Raw genomic sequence first — 13,018 nt, forward strand, 5'->3', positions numbered from 1 at the left:
CCAAACTCAACTTTATCTCAAACATTAATCTCAACAATATTCCCTATTAAATTCCCATAATTCTGATTCTAAATCTTTACTATAATTTTCCTTAACAAAACCCATAACTGTAGCTAAACGTTACTCCATATTTAATTCTTAAACTATAACTTAAATCAAAAATCTGTATCAAAATCGTTAATACCTGTACGCTAAATTCTAAGTCTTGAGTTACCATGCTCGTAAATACAGTAAAAATCAGTTGGTGCTTGTGACGTTCACTTTGATTTGACCCCCATACGAAAAATAACGTCACAATATATATATATATATATATATATATATATATATATATATATATATATATATATGTTTACCCGTGAAAATGAAACACATAGGACCATGCATGGCCATACATAAGCATACCAACTTTCTAATAAAGTTATGGATCATATAAGGTCATATATGACCATGCATAGTTAAGTGTGTCTATATATGATCATGTATGCCCATAATTAATGAATTATATATGGCCATATGCAACAGTGTATACAGCTGTGTACATGGGCATGTATGAACTATATAAAAAAATTTTGTTTGAATTTGTTGCGTTAACTGATAAATTCTAAATTTTAGGCGATTTTAGGCCGATGACGATTAAGGTCAACCTTTCAAGCTCAGTAACTCGAGTATCATTAGTCATACTCACTTGGCTCTCAAAAACTTTTTTGTAAAAAACCTCATGCCCTACAAAAACTTTATGCTGCTTCTTTTCAAAAAGAAATCTTTTATCACCAAAAAATCAAGTTGAAACCGAAAAAAATTTTCCCATGTTATATAAATAGAAAATCGAATTGCTGAAATTTAAAGTCAAAATATAAATTGATGAATGTCGCTCGATATTTTTGAAATTTTACGAAAGAGGAATCAGATGCGTAACTTTTTCGTAAAACTTGGCGATTACTACTAATAATAATAATAATTTTAAAAAAAATCATGGTGCACATAACATCTAAAAGTTTTGAATGATTTTCAAATATGAATAACTTGACTCGATGCAAAATAAATGACTCGTAATTCAAACTATTCGCATACTTCTAACGCATAGTTATCTATTATCATATTTGATCGCTGTCTTTTTTGATACTATCTTATATATCATATATAGACATACAGATTTTTTATATAAAAAATTTGAGCTGACTCATTACAATTACTTATAAACAGGATGTGTAGTATAAAAAAAATAGGAAATTTTTTTGATATCGCTAACAGCATATTGATGATTATATTTTGCTTTTTCGAAAGTGATTATATTCTGTCAATCTTACATAGCACAACTAAACTTCGTTGAAACTGTCGGTTATATAGCCTAGTCGTCAAAGCGTCGATCTCCCGTACGGAAGGTCACGGGTTCAAATCTTACTAAAGCGAGTGCGGCCATTAATGAGTCTAGCATTTTTTCTCTGAATTAAAAATTTCCAATTCAATTAAGAATTTAATTTTTCGCATATCTGATAGTCTCTGCGTCACTAAAATAATTGAAAAAAAAATTTTTTTTAACTTTTTTTAAATGTAGTTAAAATTTCTATACATACTCATATCAACAGATCGAAATTTTGAATTGGTTTGTGAAAGTCGTATTTCAACTTAGAGCTTAAATATCTCTTAAATGGTTGAGCCTATTAAAAAAATCTAAGAGACTTTTTTTGTAGAGCGGTAAATTTCCGATAGAATCGATTAAGAGCCTAAGTATATATCTGTTTGCTGAAGAGTTATAGAATTGTAATCGAAAAATATTATTTTTAAATCTATCAACTATGAGCTTCGATAAGTACAGTTTTCTTAATTTAAGAATATTTTGATAATATGATATGCTCTTTATTTTTTGTAATAATTTTGAATTCAATTAATGCAGTTTTAAAAAAAAAATAATTCAATTGTTTCTTTTTTTCTTATAATCTTGAAAAATGTCAATTTTAAACTTTATTAAATTAATTAATAAATTAGAAGAAAAAACAGATAAAATTTTACTCGGATACTCCTTAAATATCTTAATTAAAAATAAATAAAATGCATATGTCCCCAAATATTTACTGAACTTACATATAATTATAATAAAATTTATGAAATGATAAGAATAATTTGTTTTTCTTTAATTTTTATCTACTTAACCTTATTACGTGGACAAAATTTCTATTTATTATGTAGGAGCGACAAAGATAGAGTAGTGAAAAAAAAGTGGAGAACATCTGCGCGAATCCAAGAAAAAACTGACGGCTCAAAACGACATTTATCTTGGTTTGAGATTTGTATTGGATTTCAAGTTAAAACATTTTATTGATTCAAACGATCGCATTACTTCCTTCTAAAATGTTACTTTTTTTTAATGGAAATTTCGATTTTTTGATTGAAGTAATAAATATAATACAGTGAGAAACATTTATTAAATCAAGGAATTAAAATTATTTATAACTAACAAATTCTACTGTTGAATCAATCTTCAAAGATTTATTGAGTCAAAAATATTTTTTCTTTGTTCAAGATTTGAAATCTAACGAATTTTTTTACTTCCCTAAGAGAAATTTCGATTTCCGTTCCATATCCTCAAAAGTTTCTTTGCTCAAGATAAGTTTCAAGCCAAATAATTGTTTCTCTAGTCAAATCCATTTGAATTATTTCAAGTCCTTCAAAGATGATAGAAATTCACTTATTATTTTACGATTCATGAAAATTAAGTAACATTCGATCTGACAAATTCATTCGAATCATTTTAAATCCACTGGTGGAACCAGAAACTGATACTATTTTCTCGTTTAATTTAATTTAAAATGACTCTTGAGTTCAACTCATTTCAAATAATTCTAAATCTTCCGAGGTTCCAGAAATTGCCATATTATTTTTTTATTCAATTCAATTTAAAATGATTCGGAAGTTTGAATTATTTTCACTAAGCCGTAGAATCAGAAATGTCGATATTATATCTTAAATCATTCTAATTTAAAATGATTCAAGAGTTTGAATTATTTTAAATAATGTAAAATCAACCGAGGAACCAGAAATTGCGATATTATTTCTTAATTTATTTTAATTCGAAATGATTTGAGAGTTTGAATTATTTTTAATAATTTTAAATCATACACGCAAAAAAGATAAATTTTATTCGGATTTTCAATTCATTTGTATTGTTTGAACAAGAAACCCTTATCAAAAAATATCTCCAAAATAACCCCGAAAAAAAATAGTCACTCTTGGTCTTTAAATTTTATTGTTTGAAATGATAAAATACGTCATCTTGTCATATAGATATAGTCGCGCATCAGCAATACGTTAGGTTAATTCTTCCACATACATTAAAAGCTTACAAACATAGGTAAAATTTTATTGTTTCAAACTATAAAAACTGATGCGCTTGAAATATACTTTTTGACAATTTGAAGAAAGTAATAATTATATACCGTTGTACATAAAATCAATTGTTCGACATTGAAAATTTTATTTATCATACTAAATATTTTTTTACTTTTTTACTATAAACTTAAATGTTCCAAACATCGAATGTTGAAGTTGAAACGTTAAATTATTATAATTTCATTTTTTTATCTACCAAATAATAATTTCTATTACTTGTAACATGATTTATTTTCATTCCAGGTAGCACACTTGCCTTTGTGACATCTATAAGATATCAGTTTTTAGGCTCCCTTTTGACTTGTCAATAAGGCATCAATATGTTGACAAAACGATCAGAAATTAAAAGACTTAACATAAGTGACGACAAAAAGTAAATTACAAATAGTGGTAAAATAAGTCATCTTAACGACTTTTTAATTGACATGAGACAGGAAAAACAACACAAATTTTCTCTGTCTTCGGAACCAACATTTGTATGTTGTATTCATACCAAAAAGATAACTTTGAGACAAAAAAAAATTTGTCTTGTCCTTTTGAAAGACATCTTTAAGACATCTTAAAGTTGACTCTGTGCTACTTGGGCACATATACTTTAAATTAAGATTATTATAATATTTTAAATAAAACCACGAAATTACTGTTTGAAATGATATTAAATTGCGACCACATTCTAAATTATTAGTTATCAATTACTAATATCTATAATTCATTTTTTTTGCGTGTAAAATAATATTTCGTTATTTCTTAATTCAATATGATTTAAAATGATTCGTTCGAAAATTTATGCTCGAAAGCAAAATAATTTAGTCAATTTGGAATGATTGACGTAATGTCAAATCATCTCAAATTAGATTTCTAAAACAGGGATCATCTGAAAGAAATATATCTAAAAAGATGGTCACTGGATCATTCAATTAAAAAAAAAAACAACATATTATATAACATCCATTTATTTTCCATGAAGATTTATGATATACTTTTTCTAAGATATTGGGAACAATGTACATCGCGTGAAAACGTTAGTATTCAAGAGATTAGCCTACTACCAGTCTTATTTGGAAAAATAAAATGATAATCAAAATAAATCATTTTTTTTTTAATAACTAATAATAAATTGATTAGAATTATCTTAATCGTGATCTTATAAATAGTCATTTAGAATTTAAAATCCTTAAACAAAATAAAAAAATAATTGCGGCTCTAATCAATAAATAAAAATAAATTAATTAGATACAAAAGTTGAAATATAAGCAAAAATTAATCAAAATTTACATACTGAAAAGCGACTTTAAATCGTCCAGCGATAGTTTAGCCGAGCCTTTCTTGGCGCCACCTAATACTGAAGCAGCAAGTGCCATTTTTTTTTCTTGTAATTGTTGAATACGTTCCTCAATTGTATCAGTGCAAATTATTTTATATATATAGACATTTTTCTTTTGCCCAAAACGATAGATACGATCTTGAGCTTGAGATTCCAATTGAGGGTTCCAATGAATGTCGACTAGAAGTAAATGGTTACCACCAACGAGATTTAATCCGACACCTCCGGCGCAAAGTGACAGTAAAAGAATTTTCGGATTTCCTCTTGCATTAAACGAATCCACAATTCCTTGACGATTCTTAACTGCTACTTGTCCAGAAAACATTTCATAAGTTGCTCCAGGTATTTTACTTAAATTGTCACCGATTGTTTTAAGGAACGTAGTCCACTGAGACACAATGATTAACTTTTCACGCTTCTCTAAAATATCACGTGCAAGTTTTATAATGACAGATAACTTTGAGCTGCAGCGATCTGAATCGAACACTGGATTTTCTGATGTCAAGAGATGCTCAGAGACCCGCTCATCTACTCCTATTTCTCCATCGTCATCATCATCATTCCCACCGTGGTCTGAAGTGCTGTGGGAAATATCCATGCGAGCCATTTGGGCAATGAGATCATCATTGTCTGGTTTTTCTTCAATTCCATTCATTTCAATCTCTTCCTTGTCTAACATGGCATGTATCAGTGATGGATGGCAACATATCTGTCTAAGTCTCAACAGAAGAACTAAAATTTGATGAGACTTGACATCAGCATGACGAGCTAACAATTGTTGCTGAGCTTTATTAAATTTTGCATTGTGATAATTTTGAGATTTATTGTAATTAGCAGCACCCAGTTGGAACAAAGTTTCTTTTTCCGCGCGTTGATGTAAGAACTGAGCGAAAATAGTACGTGAGTACATCATCACTTTATCATACACAAGGCGTTCATCTTTATCTAATGAAACTTTAATAATATCGGTGTGTTTTTCCGGTAGAGAATCAATCTCACCTTTCATAGTAAGTTCTTGTTTAGTCCGACGAAGCATTAAAGTTTTCATTACCGTGGCAAGTCTTTCAACACCCGCATCACTTTTATTTTCTACCCAACGCTTCCAAACTCGTATATCATCAAATGGTGAGCATTTTAAAAATTTAAGGATTGCAAATAAATCCATTTCTTTATTATGAATTGGGGTTCCTGTTAGTGCCCATCGTTTATGAGCTTTTAATTGACAAACTGCTTCACAAGCTTGACTCTTATGATTACGTATCGCGTGAGCTTCATCTAGTATCACGCGTTTCCATGTAATTTGATATATTTGCCCATTATTTTTCGACTCCCGTACTAATAAGTTGTAAGTTGTGATGACGATGTCATTACGGGCAAGACGCCTGGGTGCTTTTTCACGATTAGTACCATGATATACTTCAGTAACAAGTACTCCACGTTTGCAGCGATTATCTACTTCATTTTTCCACTGGTTAATCAATGAAGCCGGGCATACGACGAGTGTCCCTCCTTTAAACTTTGATTGCCTTCCTTTACTCAACCATTCATCATCATCATCATCATCATTATCATCGTTCTCTTCATCGCTTGAATCATCTGCCAGAGTTTTTATCACCAATGAAATCATCGTAAGAGTTTTACCCAATCCCATATCATCAGCAAGAACACCACCACGTGGCTTTTGTTTCTCACGCCACAGCAACCAGGCTAAGGCATGCTGTTGATGAGGCATAAGTCGGATTACGAGCCCTCTTGGGTCTTCAGCTCGATAGTCCTCGGCAGGTCGCGATTCAAGAGATCCATGGAGATGCTCTAAACGTTCAATCGTCAGCGCCTGTTCATTTTTAAATGTCTCCAATGCTTTTTTTCCCAGTCCATCTAAAACCGTACTGGCAGTGGGTTTCAACAATTGTGCACGATTGAATTTTTGGTAATAGTTTAAATTTTCTCCTGATGAATTGTGACTGTGATGAAGATTGAAGTTAGGGTCATTCAAAGAATTATCTTTATCAGATGATAGATTGTGGCTCAGATCTGTTGATGCGATACTTGAATTACTTTCTTCAGTTTCCTTTAGTTGATTCATTTGCCTTTTGTACTCTTCTATCTGTTCTTGATTTTTTGCCATCGATATTCTAAGTTTTTTTCCTTTATCAGGAAGAATCTCGACGTTTACTTGCATCAATAATATCTGGAAAATTTTTTCAATACTTATTTTAAACAATTAAAAATAAAATTAATTAAAACGTTTCATATAATCTTCAACGGTCATATTTTAGAACCTTCTAAAAATTATATTTTTTTTCAAAGTAATTGATTTTTCGCAAATACCTCTGTAAGTATCAAGTTATCCGAAAAATTCCAAGATATGTTTCTTGTAGCGCTTTAAATTCTTTACAAAAAATATATCTTATGCTTTTATTGAAAACTTGATAGTTATTGAAATACTTGTGGTTGAAAATGGATCGAGATCCTTTGGATCCAATATGACTAAAGAGGATTGATAACAATTGAAAATAATAATGCATTAAATTAAAAAAAAAAATACCTTCGATCTTTCAATTTCTGATGAGAGTCGTTTGATTTCTTTTTTTAGCTGACTTTTATTAAGTAACTTGGGTATTGATCTCTTGGGAGGTATTTTTTGCTCATCATCGGTAGCTGGAGCTGACTTATCTGAAAAAAAATTAATTTAATTAATTAACATGCAATAAAATCAATAAATTGTTGATGTTCGACGTCTAATAATTTTTGAATTGTTTAAAAAACGATAAATTCAAAAAAAAAAAATATTTTAAAAAATTGCACCTATAGTTTTTTTAATTTTCTACATGTGCATATTCTTAGTTTTTGTTTTTTTTTTTTTTTTTCAAATTAAATTATTGAAAAAAAAATTCAAAAATTTTTAATTGTCTGCTAACTTCAAGATCATAAAACATTTTATTTAAATTATTTTTAAAAAGAAATATTACCAGACTCAATGTCAATAATTTCAGGTTGAGTATCCTTTTGATGAACACTATCTTCTTCAACGATTTCATATTCATCATATTCAACTTTACTGTTATCATTGCTACTTATTATTTCACTTGACAAATTAATGGATTTATGAGAAATATTTTTATCAATATTCTGCTTCTTTTTTGATATTTTATTATTACAGGAATCATTATCTTCTGTTTTATCTTCATGACTAATATCAGCACTGGTATCTATCGTTGTGTTTTTGCCGCTATCAATACTATGACTGTTTTCGTTATGTTTATCCTCTGCTTTGTAATTTTCATCTTCATCATCATCATCACTGGTTAGAACTAAGGTTTTCTTCTTCTTCTTAATATTTTTGTTAGTTCCTCTATTTTTCCAACCGAAGTCTTCATCATCTTCCTGATCACTCAATGATGGACTAGATTTTTTTTCATCATCATTTGTTTCATTTCCAACTTGATCTTCAATTCCAGTTACATCAACATCTGATTCACTGTCCTCAGTCTCTGATGGAGTGGGTTGCACTCGACTGACGTTGAAAATACTACGACGTATTGCCTTGATGATACTTACGTCTGCAGGATTTTTATCTTCATCATCGGTTAAACTAAAAACAAATAAATTTTTTAATTACTTGTTGAATTTCTTGTGTAAGGCCTGGACTAAACTTGCTATAGAAATCTAGCCACAAATATCTGTAGCAAGACACATACGTAGGAGAAGACACTAACGTCTATCGAACTTGACATCAGGCTTGTTCAAATCTTGTATTGTCCAGTTGACTAGTCTAGTCAACTGGACTTCATGACTTTTTTAACTGGACTATTGAACAAGATTGTCATATTGGTAGGAATGTGTCAAGAGCAATTCCAAAATGGCAGTCAAGTCAACAGTTGATAACTTTTTTATTTTTTTTAGATACAGTTGACTCCCGTCATAAGTCTGCCCTTCATAAGGTGACACGTCTAAATACTCGAAGACAAATCACCCACGATGAAACACCTGATGCCAAAATACCCGCAAACCAAAACACCCCCGACAGAACACCAGCAAATTGAAAAATTTTATGTCATTAATAAATGAGTCTATAATTTTGAATGCGAAAATTACTTGATAATATACTCATAAATTGAATTACCATCGGTCCTGTTGAGAGAAGACATGCGTTAATATCCCTGATAAAATATCTTTAGAAAAAATTTCTACATGGCAAAATATTTCTAAACAAAATAACCAAATGGTAAATTAATCGAAAAAAAAAAAAAATATGTGATAAAAGGGCACAGTATTATTGCAAGTGGGTGTGTTTACATATTTTTGCATTTACACAAATAAAACGCGTGAAAGAAGGCTACATACTATTGCACGAGTGTGCAAAAAGGCACAATACCATTGCAAATCTGTGTATTATTTCCCTAAGTTTGATCACATTTCATTAATTTCAAACAACTATTTAATTATCTTTTCGATTTCTTAAGATATTCAAAATCTATTAGTATCTTATTTGTGAATATTTTGGTTTGCGAGCATTATGTCGTCAGGTGTTTTTATTCACGATTACTTTCTCGCGGGTATTTTGTCGTCGAGTGATTGGTTACGCAATCCCGTTATAAGCTTCTACCTCTCAATTAAATCGGGAGTTACTAAGTCTAAAGAGCTTCCCCCACAACTACTCTAAGGAGTTTCGTACTGACTAACCCGATATAAGCCTCCGTTAAAATTATCAAAATTATAAATTAAAAATAAAAAAAAATAGACAAATTAATGATTAAAATTTACCATCTATGTTTCGCGGAGAATAATTTAATCATTATTAAGTAAAATATAATTTATTGTTCATAATTATAATCATGAATTAAATTTAAAGCTTCTGTTACAATTGAAAAGTTTTATTGAGCATTATGTTTATCGATAAAATTATTATTTTTATTATTACTATAATGAATACTGTTATCATTATAATTATTATTTGTGTAAAAATATAAGTATTTATTTTGGTGCCATAAGCACCAGAAAAAATCGGGATAGTCTCGTATGTAACAAAACATAAATATGACGTTTAAAATCATTTAAAATAAAACAGACTTGTAACGAATAGTCGAGAACAAAACTAAACACTCAGTAGTGGGCAGAAAGAAATTCTCAGAAAAATTTCCTCTATGTCTCCTAGACTAGACTTATGACGGGTAGTCGACTGTAAACAAATTAGATATTGACAAAAAGAAATTTTTTAATTGTTGACAAATGATTCATCAGCACCATGTATAAAAATATTGATTGAAAAGAATTAAAAAACAAAATGATGAAATTCGAATTCTTTTCAATAATTTCAATCCTTTTGCTTGTATATATAGATATACAGTTTGCATGGAGTGACCGCTTCTCAATTCTTTTCAATCAGTATTTTTAACCAGGGCATTTCTGATGTGAATATTTAAGAATTATTGTAATTGATAAATAAATAGATGAACAAAATATGAATAAAGATCGTTTAAAAAAAATGAATACTAATAAATAATTATAAAATATAATAATAATAATTGATTACTTACCTTTCGTCGTCGGTTTCCTGGATGAATTGGTTACTAAACCGGGTACATTTATTATAACGAGACTTTGAATCATCGATTACCTGATCATCATCAGATGAATAAATAGTGATTGAGCTATCCAAGCCCGCCATCACTATTTATTTTTATTTAATTGCTGATTATTAATTTTTATTGACAAGTTTTTAGACGAAAACAATAAAATTTTTGTTGATTTTTTAACAACAGTCAACTTCAAGTGACGCTTTGTTTGGTTGTGCCGGTTGAAACTTGAAACCTGTCCATGCTGTAACTGAAAAAATTTTAAATTTAGTTTACAATCTTTTTGCCATCTATAATTTTCCCATCAAAAGAGTTTTATTTCCTTACCATGTTTTAACATGTAGGGTACATTCCGAAATGTAGAGGGAGTAGCAACTTGGCGCGAAATTTAAAAACTAAAATTTAAAAATTTCTCCTGCAATTTGTTTTGTTAAATTGTCAAAGTTTTTATTAAAATAAATGCAATACTTAGAAAAAAAGTTTAATTATTTATTTATTAAGAATTTTTCGACCCCGATTCAACCGACATGCAGACTTTTTATTTTCTGTTAATGAAAAAAAAAAAAAAAAAAAAAACTGTTTCTCGATTGACCCTGCGGGCCAGCCCTAAAACTTCCCGCTGTTTTCAAGCTCTTCGAGCTCGAAAATACTGTTGTATGCCATTGTTTTCGGAAAAAACCGCTTTTTAGCATTTCTTACTCCCACGATATCTTACGAACGAATTAACCGATTGAGATAGTTGAGGCGGCAATCGACGCGTCTTATTGAGTTCTTGAGCTGATTAGATTTTGAAATTGATCGATCGAGCCATTTCTGAAAAATTTGAAAAAAACTAAAAAAAAATTTTTTTTTGTTCTTCATTCGTATCTTAGATTCTATTTGATCGATCGATTTGAAATTTTCAGAAAAATTGACGACTAACAAACTCTTTTGATTGCCACCTCAAACATTTTAATCGGTCGGGTCATTTAAAAGATATTAAGAGTTTACACCGACACACACACATACACACGCGAACACACGCATATATGCAGATATACGCATATATACATACAGACACTCGGACATCCTTCTGAAAATAGAATAGCTTCCTAGGACCTCAAAACGTCGACATCTGATGAAAACTCGATTTTCGAAAATCGGGGTGAAATCAATAACTTCCAAAATTTTTGAAAGTTAATAATTTTCTTAGCGGGAAGTTAAAAAATATTAAATTGCAAAAAAAATAAGAGAATTTTAATTCGATCGAGAATGTTATCTATTGGATTGAGAGCATTAATTAGAGGAAGTAAACATAGTTTTTATTGATGAAAAAATCCGGATGACCGCTGGGCTCGAACCTGTGTCCGTTCGATTCAAAGTTTTCGATGCTATCCACTGCGCTGATATACATACGTGATTTCTCAAGTGTAAATATAATATTCATGATGATGTCAAAGAATAACTGATGAAGAAGTAAAAAATCCGTGCTGCAATGATTGACGTGATTTTTATATAATATTCTTTTGTACACGGAGAGAAAATTATGGTAACTGTTCCTAGTACGTTTATGAAATATCATCCTATACCGTTATGGTAATGATTATTTGGGATTATGGGATATAGACTCATACTTTCTGGGAAAAGTTTCCATAAGTATGGGAACAATTCCTATCATTATGGTAACAGTTTCCATATCGCATGTGAAAGAATCATGGTAATGATTACCATACACTGATAGAAGGATTTGTTTAGGAGTAATAAATTGATTTATTAAATTTTTCTCAACTGACTTTTTTGGATTTAACAAATATTTAGTAATTATTAACAATATTTATTATAATGAAATAAGTAACTTCTTTATTATTAAGAAATATTTTTAATGCTAACAAAGCCTTATTAACATAAAAGAAATATTTGTTAGCACCAAACAAGGCTTGTTAATATTTAATAAATAATTTCTTAGACGAATTTGTCGGTAGAGGGCTACACACGAGCCTGTAGTGGTGTACAAGTATTAAAAAAGCTATATGTGTGTGTCGTTGCGACGTCATATTGTTTACTCCGTTCTAGCTTGCATTGTTGGTTAAACGTAACCTACAACTGAAGCTCTCATATACTGAAATAATATTTATATCAGAAGTATTTTGTAAATTGTCATCCATATTATAACTATGAAAATATGGAAGCCTTGTTAATTTTATTCAGTTCAATTTTAATCAAATATAAAACCATTAAAAATACATGTACTATCAAACGGATTTTATGTTATTTCTCAGCGTAGTTTAATATAAGAAATTTTAATTTGTTTATTCTAGTTATAGTGTAAATTACTATGAAATTGTAATTTGAAATTAAAAGAACAGAAAATTTTATACGATGGTTGTTTTAGTTATTTTTGTTTATAAATACAAATATTAATGAATGTGTGTAGCTGCATGCAAAAACAAATATAGATATATATTCTTGAACTGTGTGATTTTATGAATTAAATTTTAATAAATAAGTTAATAGATAATTTCTTAAATATAAAAAAAAAATTTGTTCAAATAATAAAAAATATATTAAATATAAAATATTCATTTATTAATTATTAAAAAGTGATTCATTAAATGTTAAAAAGTGATTTATTAAATACTAATAAATCATTTTTTAAATGGAAAGAAATCGTTTATTAAATATTAACAAATCGTTTATTAGATGCTAAGAAATATTTATTAAATACAAAAAAATGATGTTTAAGAAA

General features: G+C 29.2%; 1 protein-coding gene across 2 annotated transcripts in view; it reads right to left on the minus strand.

Annotated features, from left to right (window-relative positions):
* Positions 1-4,318: 4,318 nt before the first annotated feature.
* The window catches only part of LOC103580187 (transcription termination factor 2), a 53,451-nt gene continuing 44,751 nt past the window's right edge, over positions 4,319-13,018 (minus strand). For both annotated transcript variants that reach the window (XM_014439736.2, XM_014439737.2), the window contains 5 exons: positions 10,621-10,688; positions 10,255-10,543; positions 7,687-8,309; positions 7,263-7,390; positions 4,319-6,905 (listed from right to left, as the gene is read on the minus strand). In XM_014439736.2, the coding sequence (XP_014295222.1) occupies positions 4,662-6,905; positions 7,263-7,390; positions 7,687-8,309; positions 10,255-10,385 (3,126 nt within the window). In that variant the 5' untranslated portion in view covers positions 10,386-10,543; positions 10,621-10,688 and the 3' untranslated portion in view covers positions 4,319-4,661. The remainder of the gene's footprint in view (positions 6,906-7,262; positions 7,391-7,686; positions 8,310-10,254; positions 10,544-10,620; positions 10,689-13,018) is intronic.

This window comes from Microplitis demolitor, chromosome 2 (genome assembly GCF_026212275.2).
Source record: "Microplitis demolitor isolate Queensland-Clemson2020A chromosome 2, iyMicDemo2.1a, whole genome shotgun sequence".
Lineage (NCBI taxonomy): Eukaryota > Metazoa > Arthropoda > Insecta > Hymenoptera > Braconidae > Microplitis > Microplitis demolitor.